Raw genomic sequence first — 19953 nt, 5'->3', positions numbered from 1 at the left:
TTTAAAAATTATTTTTTTTTTTTTATCAATGCCCAGGGCCCACTTTTTTATCTTGCACATGTACCCACTGATTTCATGACACGCCACTGAATACAGTATATACTGCAGTCAAACAAACTTTGAATCCACTTCAAAATGGAATACTTGTCTTTAGAGTGTGAACTTCTTATATGTTGCAGATATTGGTTCCTGCAATGTTTGGAAAGGATGCAGCGATATCAAATGTGGCAGAATTTGTGAACAAAACATATTTACCACATACAAAGAAACTGACCCAAATGAATCAAGACAGTGTGTTAAACTTTTATTGCTTCTTTAGTTTTATAGAACGAACAAATGCTTTAACAAAAAAGATTTTAATCATAATTTAAAAAATATATCCAAATAGTATATAAAAGCCAGTGATTTTTTTTTTTTTTTTACAACCTGAAATTATTGCTTATAAGTAAGGATAGTGGGCCTTATCAGAGTAGCTGATGGGAGACCTCCCAAGCTACCCATAAATGCCCCCAATAAAGGGCGCATGCAGGAAAACTAACATTGCTAGCAATCAGTTACATCCATTGAAACATATGACAGGCAATGGAAGCAAGTGCAATTTAAAGCAGAATTAAACTTTTAAAAAAATAAAATATGCTACAAGGTAAGGATTTTTGTCAGAAGAAACATGCAAAGTCTCATCCTCTTCCACCTAGAATTTTTGTATTTTCTTTGTAGCTGTACAGCGCATGTGCAGTGCACACTCTCAGCTCATTGGGCCATGTGGTGGGGAATGATGTAACTTCTGTGTGCAAGTGCAGAAGTCACATTATTAGTGGTAGCTCAATTGCTGAAGCTCTCCACAGGACCCCAAATAATCGTAAGCAGAGATGGCTGCAGCAGGGGACGCAACAGTGACAGGTGCTTGGACCCATCATCACTGAAGGAAAGGATAGATGAAGGTAGGTGTGTGCCATACCTGCAACTGTGGCAAAAGTTTCCCCCCCAACAAAGTTTACTTTCTCTTTAAAACATAATCAAGCAATCGATCATGGGACAGCAACAAATGCTCTGAATTGGTCATATCTTATCTCGGTTTACAAAAAAAAATTCTGATGTTTGTGTTGAAGGCAATTTACTGCTTCTCCAAGTAGATTCTTCTGTTTTAATTAGTGTCAGGGACATATCCCATCATTTAAATCCACACGGATAACTCTGTTGCCTTCATCCAATCACTATGGAAAGCGTCGAGACAGATTTCACACAAGTCACATTCCGTGAAACGGATGTTTATTCAGCACGTGCTTCCTCTCTGCGATGTGGGTACCATTCTCTATAAAAGCAGGATGGGGTCTTGCTATCACATAAAAAATTGGGATACAGAATATACTTGTTTTTGTAAGGTGCTTTTCTCAAACACTCAGCTAATTGTTTATCACAATGGCACAGAATTCTTTGGCAGTGGTCATTTGTATTACCTGAAAGAAAAACATTTTTTTTTTCATTAGTTAAAATCCAGTTGTATCATAGCTGCGATTTTAATCATTTATCTACTTATTATAGAAGACAGAATAATACTAAACACATACTGTGTCTTGAAAAGGCCATGGAAATTGCAGCCATCCAGTTTCAGCATGACCTATTGCTCTAGGGCAGGGGTCTCCAAACCTTATGATCAAAGGGCCAGTTTACTGTCTTTCAGACTTTGTGGGGACTGAACAGTGGCCAGTGTGAGTAGAAACTGCCCTGGCATCAATAGGAATTAAAATGTCCCATCATTGGCATTAGTGGGAGGAAAAGTGCCCCATCATTGATGTCAGTGCAAAAAATAGTGCCCCATCATTGGTGCCAGTGGGAGGAGTAGTGCCACATCATTGGTGTCAGTGGGAGAAATAGTGCCCCATCATTGGTGTCAGTGGGAGGAATAGTGCCCCATGGACAAGATAAAGGTAAGCAAAGGGCCGCATCTGGCCCCCAGGCCATAGTTTGGAGACCAATGCTCTAGGGCAGGGATCTCCAAACTATGGCCCTCCAGCTGTTGAAGAACTACACGTCCCATGAGGCATTGTAAAATTCCCCCCCCCCAATCTGATGGTGCTTGCCTAGTCTAGGGGCTAACACACCTTTGCATAGGCAGGTAGCACAACACCAATTACTTTTTTAGCTGTTTGAAAGGGTGCCATTCTTCTCACTGACCACCAATGTAAGGGGCAATTTCTCCACTGTCGTCAGTAACTTTTAGAAGGGGTTGCCAAAGACTTAAAATTATTTTAAGGTTTCCTCTGGGGTAATAAGGTTGAGAGGCTGTAATAGAGCTGCTTACTTTTACCAGCTTTATGGTGATGCGGCCAGATGAAAAATGTCTCAGGACACCCTACCTTTCCTTCAAATAACCTAATTTTTAATTTTTTTTTCATTCCACTGGCTCACAGTAAGAGGTGAGTACTAATAGTGCTAATTGTCAGCCACCACTGAAAGTGTATTTCTTATCATACATCACGGGACACAGAGCCATAGTAGTTACTATGTGGTTTAAAGACCACCTTCAGGTGATGGACACTGGCACGCCCTAAATTAAAAAGTGCACTCCCTATATAACCCCTCCCACTGGTGGGAGTACCTCAGTTTTTTCGCCAGTGTCTAAGGTGTTGGTCACGAGTGAAGATGTGCTGTGATGAGCTCCTCTGGAGCAATCCTTGCTGGGGCTAGCCATGCTGACTGGATCCATTCAAAGTGTCTCTTTTGGCCAAAATGAACGGTAACCGTATCCGAAGAAACGAGGTTTTGCCTGTAAATGCTTCTCTTTTTAGAGAGCTGGACCCCGGGATCCAGTACTTTTTGGTAGTAAGGCCATAAAGTTTTACTGGCGGAGGTGCTGTTACAAGTCCAGGATAGTGGGTTTCCTGAGGATCCCCAGCTCCTGAAGGTTTAACGGAACCCACCGTGAAGGGTGAAGATTGGGTCTGTTGGTTTACCACAGAAAACCCTGTGGCGGGAAAGGTAAGTGGAGTTTTCTAAGAAATTTTTTTGAATTTTCTTATGAATGTTTCCTTTAAGATCAGTAAATGTTGTCTGTTGTAAATGCCTATGTGTCACCACTGGGGGCTGTATTGAGCACTCGCCGTCTCACGCTAAGGGGTGGGGCTTAGTGGCGTTGGTGTCCTCCGACGCCCAACTTGAGGCAAGGTTTTAAAAGCACCTTTTGTGTTGCTGCAGGCTGTGGAGGGACACAAGAGCAAAAGGTGGCGTTAAGAGGTTTGGTGACACAGGCATTTCCTTTGACACATTTTTACTGCTGCATCAGGCTGGGCATTAATAGCAGCAACTATGCTGGACTAAAGCCCAAGCAGTGTATACATTCCTTCCGGTAGTACCTCTGCTTTGTGCATCGGGCTATGGCAGAAGGGGGGTAAAAAAAAACCTAAATAAAGGGCTCTAGAAAGACTTATTTAGTCACACGGAAGCCTAGATCCATCCCAGTAAGATGGCATCCTCCCCTGGGAGTAATATGGCTGGTCACGGTGAGCCATCAGAGGGGCAAGTGTTGCAGCTGCTCTTAAACACTGCAGGCCCTGTGTATATTACTAAGGAGGATTTTTCTTCAACCATTTTAAGCTTGAAGTAAAAGTTTGATGCTTTAATCGCATCCCAGAGTGGGACTGAGCGTAACAGGCCCGGTCCATTGCTCTGGACCCTCATACTGAGGAACAAGGAGCGAGAGATGGCGAATTTCTCTCTAGATAAACCATAAACAATACCGCGCTAACATAAAGGTTGTTCTACTAATGATTAGCAGAGTGAAATAAATATTAAGCTGCAATCTTATCGTGAGGCGTGCACACAAACATAAGAAGAAAAAATCAAAAAAAGACTGCGCTAAGACAAAAGGCAACAATCATGTGATATGACTAATCAGAACATATGAATATGTTTAAAATTGAGTTTTTCAAAATTAATATTTATGAATAAAAAACACCAGAGCTTTCTTAAAAAAGTGACTGAAAATATATAATATAATATATAATTTCTCTCTAGGACCAGGAAAAGGCTGATGTCTCCTCTTCCGAAGAACCTGATGTGAAGTATCAAGCTCGCAGGAAAGGTTGTTTACAGTCACTCACTGAATTGGTCCGCTCCACATGTTCACTGCCAGTAATGCAGTCGATGAGCCCACTTCTGCTTAGGGTTCACTAAAAGCCCCCCCAATCTGTTCATGCTTTTTCTATCCCATTCATGGCTAAGAAAGCTTATGTATTCCGAGTGAGAGCACCCAGATAAACAGTTTTTTTCCTCTGAAAAAGTTCTCAATACTTTATTCTATGGAGGAAGGGTTTTATGGGGAGTTCCAGCAATTAATGCTGCTATATCCTCTGTAAACAAAAACCTGATTTGTCCTGTAGACAATGCTCATATGCTAAAGGGTCCAACAGATAAGATGCTGGAGTTCCTTTTAAAAAGAACAAAGAAAAACAAAAAAAACTATATTTCGCTCACAGGTTCAGTCATTCAAACCTGCGCTGGCGTTCAGAGTATCGCAGTTCTTAAAGGACCAGTTTATAGAGGTTTTCAAAGTTATTCCTGATCTGTTTTACAGTTGACGCTATGAAAGATTCTATTCTCCAGGCCTCACGGCTCATGCTAAGGCTGGTACATGTGCATAGAATCCTATGGTTGAAAGATGGTCAGCCGAAGTGCCATGTAATAAGCTCTTGGCCTTTTTCCCTTTTTATGGTGAACGGTTATTTTGAGACAATGTATGCTTGTTCTCCAGTGCCAGGGGCATCTGCCTCCAGGCAGTCACGATGGCCTCCACCATCAGGATTCAAGAGGTAAACCTCAGGGTCAGTCCCAGGGTCAAAAGAGGACCTGGGGGAGATAACCCACAAAACAAAATACTAAAGCCTTATGAAAGAATGCCCCCACTCGCTCGAGTGGGGGGGAGGCTTCTACAGTTTTCATGGGTCTGGCAGGAACATTGACAGAGTTCACGTCTCATCGTTTTCTCAGATCAAAACGATCCCAGAGGTCCAGTGAAAAGAAGTCTCTCTTTCTAGCTTTGGATCATCTCTTGTCTCAAAGAGTGATATCGGTGGTCCCCTTGGTAGAGCAAGGATTAGGGTTTTTCAAACCTTTTTTTACAGTTCCAAAACCGTACGGGGATCTCAGACCCATTTTAGATCTCAAAGATCTAAACCGGGTTTGAATAACCAGTCTTTTCGCACGGAGTCAATCCGATCAGTAGTCTCCGTCCTACAAGGGGGAGAACTTCTGGCACCAATCGACATCAAGGATGCTTTTTCCATGTGCCGTTTTTTTTCCCCGCTCACCAGAAATTTACGCTTCAAGGTAGAAAATCTTCATTTTCAGTTTGTAGCTCTGCTTTTTGGTCTAGCTACTCCACCTCGAGTGTTTACAAAAGTCTTGGCTCCTCCTTTAGCCAGGGTAATGGCTCAAGGTATAACAATACTAGCCTACTTAGATCTTCTCTTCATAGATCAATTCGGTAACCCGCCTAATCCAAACTTTGGTCACCACAGTTAGCTACCTGGAATACCTAGGTTGGATTCTCAACCTAGAGAAATCCTCCTTAAATACATCAAGGAGATTGCAGTACTTGGGGCTGATCATCGATACAGCTCAAAAGAGGATGTTTTTTTCCCCAGGAAAGGATCAGTTCCATAAGGGAACTGATTAAGTTACTCAAGTCAAAGAAGAATCCTTCTATTCGGCTTTGCATAAATTTGTTGGGAAAGATGGTGGCTTCTTTCAAGGCTGTTCCTTATGCGCGGTTTCATTTAAGACTGCTGAAAAACAGTATCTTGTCAACTGGGAACAAGAAGGCCCAAGCTCTGGGCTTCCTAATGCGTTTATCCCCCAATGTGCGTCAGAGCCCCAATTGGTGGTTAATATCCAAGAATCTTCAAAAAGAGGAATCCTTTCTACCAGTTACCTGGAAGGTGGTAACAACAGACGTCAGCCTTCTGGGCTGAGGAATAGTCCTGGAAGAAGCATCTGTCCTAGGGAAATGGTCCAAATTAGTGATGACCTTGTCCATCAATATTCTAGAGATTCGGGTAGTACGCCTGGTCCTTGAGGCCTGGACGCTCAATCTATGGAATTGTCCTATCAGGATCCAATCCGACAGTGCCACAGTTGTGGCTTTTATCATTCACCAAAGGGGCACAAGAAATTGTGCAGCCCAGAAAGAGATGAATCATATTGTATCTTGGCAGAAAACAACATTCTTTGCCTATTAGCAATTTTCATTGCAGAAATAGGAATTGACAGGCGGACTACTTGAGTCGCCAACAATTGTTCCTGGGAGAATGGTCCTTTCACCTCGACATGTTTCTGTTGATATACCAGAAGATGGGAAGTTCCGGATGTGGAATTTTGTGTCAAGGACAAGGGATCCAATGAAATGCGAAACAGATGCCTTGATTTTTTCCATGGGATGAGTATTTTACTGATCTATATGTTCCCTCCTGTTCTGCTGCTTCAGCACCTTTTTTGCAGGATCAAGCAAGAAGGGAAGGCGTGGCCCAGGAGATCTTGGTTTTGCCGAGATCGTAAAGATGGCGGTGGGGGACCCTACCACTATGGCTAGACCTTCTCTCGTGAGGTTCGGTATTCCATCCTACCTTACAAACACTAAAGTTAGCGGTTTGGCTATTGAGACCCACATTCTGAAAGATCGTGGGCGGTTAGCCTCAGTAGTTCTACTTGGGTAAGTGCTAGGAAGCTGGCCTCCAGAGTCTAGAATCTGGAAGGCATATGTCTCCTGGTGCAAAACCAGGGGTTGGCACCCCAGGAAATATGTCATAGGTAGGATCCTTGAATTCCTACAGATAGGATTAGAATTGAAGCTGGCCTTGAGTACTATCGATGGCCAGATGTCGGCCTTATCGGTCTTTCTTTTCATCAACCACTTGCTTCCCTGTCTCTGGTTTGTAACTTTATTCAGGGGGTAACGCGGATTAATCCTCCAGTTTGGTCACCCCTGAACCCTTGGGACTTATTTATTATTTATAGAAGCCGCCTTTTTTTGGAGCCAGTACGAGATATTCCCTAGGTCCTTTTGACGGGGGAAAAATAATTTTCTTGGTTGCCATATCTTCTGCTAGAAGAGTATCAGTGTTGGCTGCTCTTTCTTGTAAGGAGCCGTATTGGTTGTTCATAAGGATGAGGCTGTATTGCGGCCTCATCCTGAATTCTTACCAAAGGTAGTATCAGGTTTTCATTTAAACCAGGATATTGTTCTGCCTTCATTTTTTTCCAGAACTTCCTTTCTGTGGAAGAAAGGTCACTACATTTTCTTTATGTGGTGAGAGCGGTCAAGGTCTATTGAAAGTGACCGCTCAGATTCGTAAACAAATGTTTTTTTTGTGTTGCCAGATGGTCCTAAAAGAGGACAGGCAGCATCAAAATCTACTATTACTAAATGGATTTGTCAAGTGATTGTTCAAACTTATGGTTTTAGGAGGAAAATTCCTCCTTTTCATATTAAAGCACACTCCACAAGGGCTTTTAGTACTTCTTGGGCAGTGTATCACCAAGCCTCCATGGCTTAAATCTGCAAGGCCGCAACTTGGTCTTCAGTCCATATATTTACCAGATTCTATCAAGTAGATGTAAAAGGTATGAGTTAGAATCCAGTCATGTCTCCGTTCCCAGTGGATGCCTGTTGAGGGGAAACGCGTCGGGTGGAGCTAGAGGCTGTGTCGCCATCACGTTTTTTTCTTTTCCCCATGCAGTCAGCTGGTTCGTTCCCCTGCTGCATGTCTGCTGTCTTTTAGCTGATTTTTTATCCAGTTCCCGGTTGCTGTGCAGTTTTAAGTTTTTGATTTGCAGTTCCCAGTGTGCTGTGTTCATTGCTGTGACTATTTGCTGTGGAGTTTTTTAAGCGATTTTGAAAATGACTTTTAAATAAACCAATGTTACACATCTGCACTATGGAGTCTCCCTCGTTTTGTCTCTATTGAGGGGTTCTGTTTCTATGTGGATGATCAAAGGGAGATAATTAACCTTTCCCTCCGCGGTAGTGGAAACCAGTGATTAAAACAACACAGAAAGTGCCTGTTTGCGGATCGGTTGAAGTGGATGAGGATATCCCCCGTGACTGACATCCAGGTGGCCATCACTGGTTAATTTTACCATATCTGTGAGCGGGAAGATCATCTGTTTATTCCAATTAGAAGATGTGTGATCCATCATCAACATAATATATTTTTGTGGACTTGTTTAAGTTTTACACAGGTTAATCAATAAGAAAAATTCTCACTTATAGACTGTTTTTTATAGCATGAGTTTGATGTGTTGAGTGGATGCTACATTGTTGCCGGTCACTATTTATAGCAACATTGTGGTTTGTATCACAGTAGCACAACTTTAGGTGGTATTTTTAGTATATATAGGGCTATATTTGTATATTCTTATTTTCACAACGGTGTTTGAAGCATGTTGGTATAGTTTGAAGACTGGATACATCAATTTTTCACACAATATTTCATTAATATTTTACATATAAATTATTGTCACATTAACAGTGTTATAACACGTTTTTTGGGTTCACATACATTGTATTATTATATGCTTTGTTTGGATGCGCGCTTGTCACTTTATATGAAAAGGTATGAGGAAATCGCCTTTGGGCGCAGTGTACTGCAGGTTGCAGTATGAGTCCTCTAGTCTCTTGGTGCCCTACTTTGTTGTGTCTCCCTCCCTTCAGTTGGCATTGCTATGGGACATCCCACATAGTAACTACTATGGCTCATGTGTCACGTGATGTACGATAAAAAAATAGGATTTTTATAACAGCTTACCTCTAAAATCCTTTTCTTTGAAGTACATCACGGGACACAGAGGTCCCTCCCTTCTTGGTATACACATGTATTGCTTTGCTACAAAACTGAGGTACTACCACCAGTGGGAGGGGTTATATAGGGAGTGCACTTTTTAATTTAAGGCTTGCCGGTGTCCATCACCTGAAGGTGGCCTATAACCCACATGGTAACTACTATGGCTCTGTGTCCCGTGATGTACTTCAAAGAAAAGGATTTTACAGGTAAGCTGTTATAAAATCCTATTTTTCTCCACCAACTGCTATTACACTAGCATTCATTTCCGCTGACTGCTGCTGCACTCACTTTTCCCTTTTACCACCAATGTAGGGGTGTAGTTCTCCACAGACTGCCAATGTAGCAATTCAGTTTTACACAGTACTGACGCATGATGTACTCCACACTGCTACTGCAATGTATTGTACATTTATAGCAATTGGATTTTTTTTAATTGAGGTATTTATTTCAATGAACAAGTATAGCTTTGACTAGTACAATACAAAGCTTTTCCATAGCTCCCAACTTTCCCTGATTTGGAACAATGCCCCTCTGTCCCTCATTCCTCCTCATTTGTCCCTTATTTTGGTCTGATCTATATAAATGTATATAAAATGCACTTTTTTTCTATCAAAAGGTGTTTTCCAGCGCTAAACCTCTCATCTGATTTCTAAATTGCTGCATTTGTAAATTCCTAAAGCCAATATAAAGGAAAAGTAGTGGTTAAAAAAGCACTTGTGGGTTTAACCAATCTTGTTTTTTTGTACAATTCTCCTTTAAGGGGGCATGGCAAGGAGTGTGTCCTATGCCTGCATGCTTTTGCTGATAGGTGTGCCTCATTCCCATCTCAAAAAGTTGGGCGGTATGGCTTTTCTATGTACAGTATATCTAACTTATGAATAGTAATAATGGTGCAACCAAAGGGTGTTATTTTTTATAGCGTTCCTCAATAATATTGGATATACATAAGCAGATATTTAATTTTTGTCTCAGTAAAAGCGGTATTACTCGCCTGTCCGCCTCCTAAGCACCATTCAACACTGCCCCACCTCCCAAGCACCACTCCTCCACTCCCTTTATTAAAGGACAAGAAACCAAATTATTAAGCAGGCATTTCTATAGCACTATATTGTAGATCACTGCACAGTATACACAGTGCTTTATAAAAAAACAAAAAAAAACCTATAGCTAAAAAGAATACTTTGTACACAACCGCACAATACAGTCTACAATACAAAACACAGATTAGCCACTGCAAATATACATCAGGGCCTACATTCTATTATAACAGAGACTATATTAGTGCAATGCTATACAGTGTCCACAATATACTGTAACATAAAGCAATGTAAAACATGGCTAGAAAATAAGACCTGACTAATACATTGTCTGCCCTTTTACCTTCTATGGAGCAAGAATAGTTTTAGGAGAAAAATGAAAGCACACTTGAAAACAGTGGCTATCATGTTGGTTTCTTTCTTACTAGAGTGGCATTCTAATATAAATTACACAGGCACAATTTAACACTTATTAACAGTAAGATATGTTCTGTTACCTTATTGTTTCAATTATATTTACTTTCCACCTTTTCATAACTTTATTTTTATCATGCTTGACTTTGCTTTTTCCTCTTAAATCTGTAGTGGAATATAAGGTCCTTTTAAAGAGGATCTATAGGCTGTATGAAAAAAAAATAAAAGTCAGCAGCCAAAAATACTGTAGCTGCTGATTTTTATTAAAAGGACACTTACCTGTCCAAGGATTCAGCGCCAACCTCGTCCGGGACAGTTTTTCATTGGTCTTTGGGTCACTGGTCCTGGCATGTTTACTAAAGGGACATCAGCTGTGACTCTTTGCAGCTTCACAGCCGGGTTCCCGCTGCATATGTGCGAGCCAAGCAGAAGTGGGTACCTGTCAAAACCAGGTACCCACTCCCCAAAAAAATAGAAATGCACCCAAAAGTGATTAGAGGGTAAGGAGGCGGGAAAGTGGAACTTCCCCTTTTGGGTGAAGTTCTGCTTTAAGTTGGGATTGTGCCTTAAAGTTGCTTGCCCACCTTCTCATGTCACTCATTCAGGGTTTATAAGCTGTGTGTGTGTGTGTGTGTGGGGGGGGGGTGACTGGGCTGGGCAACAGAGCAGCAGGTGGACCATTCCTGTCTAGAGCCTGCACAGAAGACAACATGAGTGCATGTTGATTAGGGCTTTGTGCCTCCCTTTGGGGGGGGGGGGGGGGGGGTTGCTTACACTTTTCCTCAATGGAAAGGGGAGGGAAGCCACACCACCCTATTTGGGAAGTGTTCTGTATAAGAAGGTTTATGCTGCTGACATGTTGCTTTTCCAAGGGAGCTTAGCCATTTGAAACTTTACAAGAATATGTGCAACTGAGGTGTAACAGATGCCTCTGTAGACGTTGGATCTACGGTACTGGAAATGTACAGTAAAGCGTTATCTTGTTAAATAGACAATTCTGGCTTAGATTGTCGATTTTCTTTCAGGGGGAGTTCTCTTGATCAAGAACCTGTGTGCAGGGACAGGACAGCAAAGAGTGTGGATTGATAGGGCTATAATCTGTTTAGGCTAGACTGGGCCTTGCCTTGAGTTCTCAAGGGGGTGATGTCTTCTCACTGTTTCACCCTTGGAAAAGTGGGAAATCTGGGAGCAAGGGGTTAACTATCCTATTGGATCTTCCCTAGGCATGTGTCCCAGCTCTACCCACTTTTTTTTTAAGCCTGCCACTGGTTATTGGTAGAGTCTGGACCACAATTTTATAGACCCTCTGCTTAATTTGTTACTGGGGCCTGATATTCCTAATTTCTGGGAATTCACTATCCAAATACAATGCTCTTATTGGCCACTGAGGCACTCTTAGGGTACTTTTACACTAAGGCGTTTTAGAGGCATTTTTGCGCTAAAAATAGCGCCTGTAAACTGCCTCTTCTTCAGCCCCAGTGTGAAAGCCCGAGTTCTTTCACACTGGGGCGGTGCGCTTGCGGGACGGGAAAATAAGTCCTGCAAGCAGCATCTTTGGGGCGGTGTGGGAGTGATGTATACACCGATCCTAAACTGCCCTGCCATTGAAATCAATGGGCAGTACTGGCGAAGCACTTCTTTTAACCCTTTTTCGGACGCTAGCGGGGGGTTAAAAGCGCCCCGCTTGCAGAGGAAAAACGCAGCTAAAACAACGGTAAAGTGCCACTAAAACTAGCGCCGCTTTACCGTCAACATGGCCAGCGCCTCAGTGTGAAAGTGGCCTTACTGAAAAAGGAAGTTAGCAGTTTTCCCCAAGTCAGGCCCTGGCAGCAAAGTAAAACTATTTCATTTATAATATGTGCAGTGCTCAATATGGTAGTAACTATATATACTATAAGAAGTATTATAAACCTTGATAATAGTATGTCAAAAACAACATAATAAAAGACAAAAAACAATATATGTAGTCCACAGTGCAGTCCAAAATAAAAAACTTCCGGGCATTAACCACTTCAGACCCGGAAGGACTTGCCCCCTTAATGACCAGGCCATTTTTTGCAATACGGCACTGCGTCGCTTTAACTGACAATTTCTGGGTCGTGCAACACTGTACCGAAACAAAATTGACGTCCTTTTATTCCCACAAATAGAGCTTTCTTTTGGTGGTATTTAATCACCTCTGCGGTTTTTATATTTTGCGCTATAAACAAACAGAGTGACAATTTAGAATTTTTTTTTTTTACTTTTGGTTATAATACATATCCAAAAAATAAATAAAAAATAAATGTATTCATCAGTTTAGGCGGATATATATTGTTCTACATATTTTTTGGTAAAAAAAAAAATGCAATAGGCGTATATTGATTGGTTTGTGCAAAACTTATCAAGTCTATAAACTATGGGATAGATTTAGGGACTTTTATTTTTTATTTTACTGTTTTTACTTGTAATGGCGGAGAGCTGCAATTTATAGCGGGACTGCGACATTGCAGCAGACAAATCTGACCCCCCAATGACACTTTTTGGGGAATTTTGACATTATTACATTGATCAGTGCTATAAAAATGCAGTGATTAATGTAAAAAGGACACTGGCAGGGTTGGGGTTAACTGTGTTTCCTGGGTGTGTTCTAAGTGTAGGGGGGATGACAGAGATCACTATTCCCGATCACTGGAAACAGTAGATATGTCATGTCTCCTGTCAGAATGGGGATCCACCTTGTTTACAAGATCCCCATTCTGCCTCTGTACTAGGCGATCGCGGGTCGCCGGCGGACATTGAGTCTCATGCAGCGGGAGCGAGAGCCGGGCACTGACGTACAGCTACAGCGATTTGCACAGGAGAGCCAACCTGCCACCATATAATGATGGCGGCTGGTCGGCTAGTGGTTAAACATGTGACTCGATGGAGTGATTATAAGAGGTTTATAATACTTCTTAAAGTCTTTAGTTACCATACTGAGCACTGCATCTTTTGTGATTTACAATAAGTATAATCAGGTTTATTAAGGTGATATTTAGTTACAGCTGCATGTGAACTCTTAACATTTTCAAAGTAAAACTATTATTAAGAAGTACATAAAGGTGGATTTTCTGGCAGACATGGATAATGCTATGCAACTAGTGGTATCTGTTCTGAGGCATGATTTTTAAAAATCTAAAATATTTGAATGGTTCACTTAAAATTACTTTCCAGAAATACTAAAACCTTATTTAGTGGACACCTGATGTCCAGTGCCACATAAACTGTCAATCCACTTCCTCCCTATATATAACTGTTAGACTATTTTGAGATTTCTAGTGTTTAAATTAGAAAAATATGAAGGGCTTTGGATGTCCGGATAAAGCCACATAATGCACGTTTTGCAGCAAAAATGACTGTAATTGCTGCATGTATACTTTGTGTGGTCATAAAATACCACTTTGAATTGACCGTACAGAAATATTTTCCATAAACAGCCCACTTGTAACATGCTCTGCTTTAGACAAAATTACTAACATTACATATACCTGCTGTATTATAGGGTTTACAATGAACCCACTTCCCTGCTCCTTGTAACTCTTCCTAGGCCTGTTCCCATTTTAGATTTAATTCAACAATATTTAGGAGTTACATTAACTCTTTCGTGTTAGGCTCCATGCACACTGGAGCTCAAAAACTGCAGTTTTTTGGAGTTTGGGCGTTTTTTTTCAAAAGCCCATTAACGCCACTCTATGTTATCCTATGTGTCCATGCACACATGGACATTTTTGGACTTTTATCAGCAGTGGAGTTTATGGGCTGTTTTCTGAACGCCATAAAATTGCGTTCAGGAGCAGTCCTGGAAACACCAGATGCTGGTAAAAGGTGTTAAACGAGGGTTAACGCTGTGAAAAGAGCGTTAAATCTCATTAGGCGTTTCTCTGACTCTATTCAAATCAATGGTTCCCTATGTGAGCCCATTGATTTGAATAGAAGTCGCACCGCAAGTGGGATCATCATCCCATCGGATCTTCTTCCAATGTTGACACAACGTGGTGCGCAACGACTTATATAGGCATGGGGTGTGGTCACCGGGTGACCCCGCCCCCTTATGACATCACCACCCTATCATTCCCCGGGAAGAAGACGGAGAAGACCGGGCAACCGCTAGCAAAAGAGCAAGCAAAAGAGCAAGCAAAAGAGCAGAAGATAGCAGAGGAGCCCGGCAGAAGAACCAGGGACCGGGAGAAGAGGCCGGAGAGCGAGAGAAGAGGCTGGAGAGTGCGGAGAAGTCGGGAGAGACCCCCAAAGTCAGAAGAGACCCCCGGAGCTGCCTAATAAATTGCTTTAAAAACCTGTCTAGTGTTTTTTTTTTTTTTATTGACACTTTTTTCCCCCCAGGTGAATGGGTAGGGGTACGATGTACCCCATACTCATTCACATAGGGTGGGGGGCCGGGATCTGGGGGCCTCCTTATTAAAGGGGGCTCCCAGATTCCGATAAGCCCCCCGCCCGCAGACCCCGACAACCAATGGCCAGGGTTCTCGGGAAGAGGCCCCTTGTCCTCATCAACATGGGGACAGGGTGCTTTGGGGTGGGGGGGGCGCAGGGCCTCCCTGCCCCAAAGCACCTACCCCCATGTTGAGAGCATGTGGCCTGGTATGGTTCAGGAGGGGGGGCACTCGCTCGTCCCCATCCCCTTTTCCTGACCGACTGGTCTGCATGCTTGAATGGATTTTTGGGGGTTTCCCTTAAAATTCATACCAGACCGAAGGGCCTGGTATCGTCTGAGGGGGAACCTCATGGCAATTTTTTTTTGTTTGTTTTTTGGCGGGGTTCCCCTTCATCCTCAGCATACCAGTCACATGATGATCCGACTTGCGGTGCGACTTCTATTCAAATCAATGGGCTCCCATAGGGAACCACTGATTTTAAACAGAGGCAGACAAACGCGGCTGAAAGCTAGCGCTGCTAAACGTGCGTTGGTGGCAATGCAAAACTCTGATAAAATCTTGTTTTTACAGCAGCGTTTTCCTGCCAGCAATCCAACGTTCAAAACAGACGTTTTTGAGCTCCAGTGTGCATGGAGCCTTATCTCATGCTAATTTTTTCCTAAAATTGTTCACTTTACAAAGTTAAATATTACCTAAATGTGAGATCGCAATTTCTAAGCATATAATGGCAATTTACCTGTTGAAAGCTATATTTTCTCAGGAAGCAAAAAGTAAACTGTAATAAAATACCTAAGGTGTTATACTTTTGTGAAAATTCAGCTTTTTCTGTGTTTAATTTAAAGCTTATCTGAACCCCAAAACAAAAATGCCACATGTTGCAGCCTGCTAATCATTAGATATGTTAGCTGCATTTGATCTCTTTTTTCATCTTTGGTTCATGTATTTTCATTTGGTAATCCTGTGAATAACACACATTCTTCTCCTAGTGGCTACACTCACTTCTCCCCTGTATCTATGAAGGGAGCTGTGATTGTCACACATGGCTGTTCTTCTGATTTTGGAATACAAACATTTCTTCCACTCCATTTCTATTCCACAGGGGTGAGAATTGGTATTTTATAGAAGATAGCTTGCTTTCCTTTTAGTTCACTGACATGATCAACAGGTATTTTCTGTACTTGCTGAAAACAAATTCAGCAATCACATCTGAGGACAGGTAAACTTCAATATATTATTGATATATATATTAATATATTATTACTTTTTAAAGACCAACTGGTGTTGGGCATTGTACTAATAACCACCTTTTTTCATAGTCTTACCTTTATTTTCCGCTACAACAATGGTCCAGAGTGTCTACATATGACTGTGCAGGTCAACAGGCACCAGAGTTAGACCCACTGCTCACATTCATCAGCACTCATTCTCACACACACCCTCTCTTCTTCTGTAATACATGTTTGTGTGAGGACACTTGTAATGAGGTGCGTGACCATTACTCAACTATGCCAGCACAGAGCACTGAGGGCAGGAAGCTGCATTTTTACTGAGAGAAAAGGTATTTTTTTTTCCAACAAAGATCAGTAAAGCCTCATTCACACTTGAGCAGAGTGATTTTCAGGCATTTTTATTTGAGAGTTTTACACGCATATTATAGAGAAAACCTATTGCATGCATTTTACATGTGTATTATTTTAGTCTGCCTAAAAGAAGCTCATGTACGTACTTTTTTTGAGCGACAAGCATTTTGCTACAAATGACAACATTTTCAGATGTGAGCAAGGCCCAAATGAATAGGATTTTGTTTGTTGAGTGTATTAGAGCTACAAGCTTCAAGCAGAAAATCGCTCAGGTGTGAACAGGGCCTAATTAATGACACGTGAGGGTACAGGACTATAAAAGGGATTAAAGAAAATGTCCTATACTTCATCTGGGCTATGAATCTGATACCTCAAAAAGATTTCCAAGTTTCCTTCAAGATGCTCCACACTGAAGTATATTTCGTTTTGGATAAAAGCTGACTCAGAGTGTAGAGCAGAATTTCTCAACCTTTTTACCCCAGAGGAACCTTTGAAATAAGTATAAGGTCTAGGGGAAACCCTAATAAAAACAATTCACTGGGTAGCAATGGAAAAACGAAACTTACATTGGTGGTCAGCGGTAAGAATGCCACCCTTAAAGACAGCTAAAAAGATAATTTGTGCCATGCTGCTGATTCTTTCAAGTGATATTGGCCCCAAAACTCTGTAGCCATCATAAAATGGGAACTCAACCAACCACAGCTCAAGGAACCCCCAGAAACCTCTGCATGATTTTATGGGTTCCACTGAACCCTGGTTAGAAATGACTGGTGTAATGCATAAGGGTGAATTCACACTATCTGGACACAAGTGTGTGATTCAGCGTATCACATGGCTCCCTTTTTTTTTTTTTTTTTTTTTGTACAAACTTTGTGAATGGGAATTGTACAAAATGCATACTTGATTCATAGCAACATATAGCAGTGTGATGCGCTGCACTGCTGTACAGTGCCATGCGATTTGGCACTGCACGCTATGATAAAATGCAACATACTGCAGCGCAGCTCTAGGCAGTGTTGCAATGTTAATGGGACACATAGGAAACAATTGTTTCCTGTGGGTCCTTGCAGTGACAGACGTCTTACAATGCAGTAAAATGTCTGCCACCACACACAGTGTGAATTAGCCCTAATAATTGGTAAATATGAGTGCCTAATGTGACACAAAACATGGTCATGCTAAGGTCCATAAAAGTGTATTCAACCTAATACTGAGATCTTTGAATAGTACACAAAAAATCTAATAAAGAAACACCACATTAATTAAAGTATCTATAAATTATGCAGTATAGTTACCACATTGGATACATTTGTCATCAGTACAACTCCACTCATAAATATTGAACTTAGGCAAACATCCATGTTGCTCTGCAGTTCCATAACAACAGTCATGTTTATGGCAGCACCTGGCAGACAGAATGAACATTGTTTAAGAATAATTTGTGTGTTGGCATTTTTCCCAATTACACATTTTGCATTATATATAAAAGTTGTTTGGAAATGTAAAGTAAAAATGAGAGAATATGTAGCTACCAATGTTTACAATTCTAATTTCTCATTCATTCATTGACAGACACAACATTTCATTATTCAGAAACATAGGGTTACAGGAGTAGGACGCTAGGCAGAAAAAAGACTTGGCTACGCCTATGGGTAGTCCTAGGTGATTTACACCCCCTCTCTGCTATAGGCCTTAAGTTTTTTTTTTCTGCCTAGTCAGGAGTAAGGGCTCTTTCACACGGGGCGGATCAGTGATGATCCGCCCCGTGAACACCCGCTGGCTCAGCGGGGATCGCTCCGCCGATCCCCGCTGAGCAGAAAGATGACAGGTCCATCGCTGCACGCTGTGCAGCTACGGACCTGTCAGAGCGCCGCTCTCCCCTATGGGGGATCGGATGATGACGGACCGTAGTGTCCGTCGTCACCCGATCCGATCCGAAAACGGATGGAAAAGTAGGTTTTTCCTCCGTTACACTTTTCGGATCGGAGCGGCGTCGGATGTCAGCGGACATGTCACCGCTGACATCCGACGCTCCATAGGGATGAATGTATGTCCGTTTTTCATCCGAAAACGGAAGGATGAAAAACGGACATACGGATCCCCCGTGTGAAAGAGCCCTAAGGGATCTCTGGTCCTGGAAACAAAACACAAGTAGAGAGGCGCCTCTGAGTGCAGTATTTTAGAAATAACGCTTTTAATAATAGATGTAGATCAACTCACATTTTATAGGAATAAACAGGCATGGTAGTAATTAGGGTTGTCCCGATACCACTTTTTTAGGACCGAGTACAAGTACCGATACTTTCTTTCAAGTACTCGCCGATACCGATTACCGATACTTTTTTTTTAAATGTCACGTGACCGTGTTTTTTGTTTTTTTTTTTTGTTTTTTTTTTTTTAACAGTGCTTGCTTTTTTTTTTGGGGGGGGGGGGGAGTGAACGGGTATGTGTGTATTTTTTTTTTATTTACAACTTTTATTTTTTACAATAATATTTTTTTTATTCTTTATTGTTTTTTTTTTGTTTTTTTTTAATCAGCCCTTTTGGGGGGCTTTGGTGAGATATCAGGGGTCTTAACAGACCTCTGATATCTCCCCCTTGAGACAGAGAAAGAGACAGAGGATAGAGATTCCCCAGTCCCTTTCTCTGCAGCCTCAGCTGCACTGAGAATGAATGGAGAGAAGACAGCAGCTTCTCTCCATTCATAAACTGACACATAGTAATCACAGGAGATTACAATGTTTCAGTTATTGTGAATGGACAGAGTCAGCTGACTCTATCCATACACAAAGGAAGGAGGAGGGGGACTGAGGAACGGAGGGGGAGAACGGAGGGGGACAGATAAGTAGAGCAGAACGGAGGGGACAGATAAGGAGAGCAGAACGGAGGGGACAGATAAGGAGAGCAGAACGGAGGGGACAGATAAGGAGAGCAGAACGGAGGGGACAGATAAGGAGAGCAGAACGGAGGGGACAGATAAGGAGAGCAGAACGGAGGGGACAGATAAGGAGAGCAGAACGGAGGGGGACAGCGGAGAGGCACCGAGGAAAGGAGGGGGCACGGAGGAGGATGCAGTGACAGTCAGCGGTGAGCGATCACCGCTGTGTCACTAAAGCTGGTGAAAGCCGCTGGGGGAGAAGCTTGTAACTCCCCCACGCGCCGATCACAGCTGTCTTCCGGGTATCGGGGGAAGGATCGGGAGCATTTGCCCGAGTACAAGTACTTGGGCAAATGCTCGGTATCGGTACCGATACTAGTATCGGTATCGGGACAACCCTAGTAGTAATAATACAGTAATGCATCCCCGAGTCTGCCGGAAGATCTCACAGTTGTCAGCAAGAATCCACACTGGTTAGGACTCGGGGATGCGTCGCTGTATTATTAATACCATGCCTGTTTATTCCTATAAAATGTGAGTTGATCTACATCTATTATTAAAAGCGTTATTTCTAAAATACTGCACTCAGAGGCGCCTCTCTACTTGTGTTTTGTTGCAGATGAGGAATTGGTTTCTACCCTATCATGATGGCAGCCCTGTTTGCATTTTTTGGATGCTTTTTTTCCATTGTCACCATTCCTAAATACTCTTTTAGCCGATATTTTTATGGACTGACCAGACTCTATTTTTATCATTACTTCCCTTTTTTTTTTTTAAGCAAATTTGTATCAG

At 42.0% G+C, this 19953-nt stretch overlaps 1 protein-coding gene across 4 annotated transcripts in view; it reads right to left on the bottom strand.

The window, feature by feature from the left end:
* Positions 1–291: 291 nt before the first annotated feature.
* The window catches only part of LOC141101772 (phospholipase A2-like), a 75355-nt gene continuing 55693 nt past the window's right edge, over positions 292–19953 (bottom strand). For all 4 annotated transcript variants that reach the window (XM_073591077.1, XM_073591078.1, XM_073591079.1 and 1 more), the window contains exons 3-4: positions 17579–17688; positions 292–1457 (exon numbers count right to left, since the gene is read on the bottom strand). In XM_073591077.1, coding sequence (XP_073447178.1) covers positions 1270–1457; positions 17579–17688 — 298 coding nt within the window. In that variant the 3' untranslated portion in view covers positions 292–1269. The remainder of the gene's footprint in view (positions 1458–17578; positions 17689–19953) is intronic.

This window comes from Aquarana catesbeiana, linkage group LG06, assembly GCF_042186555.1.
Source record: "Aquarana catesbeiana isolate 2022-GZ linkage group LG06, ASM4218655v1, whole genome shotgun sequence".
Lineage (NCBI taxonomy): Eukaryota > Metazoa > Chordata > Amphibia > Anura > Ranidae > Aquarana > Aquarana catesbeiana.
The sequence above is the reverse complement of the archived record's forward strand: the minus strand, read 5'-3'. Positions and strand labels throughout refer to the sequence as shown.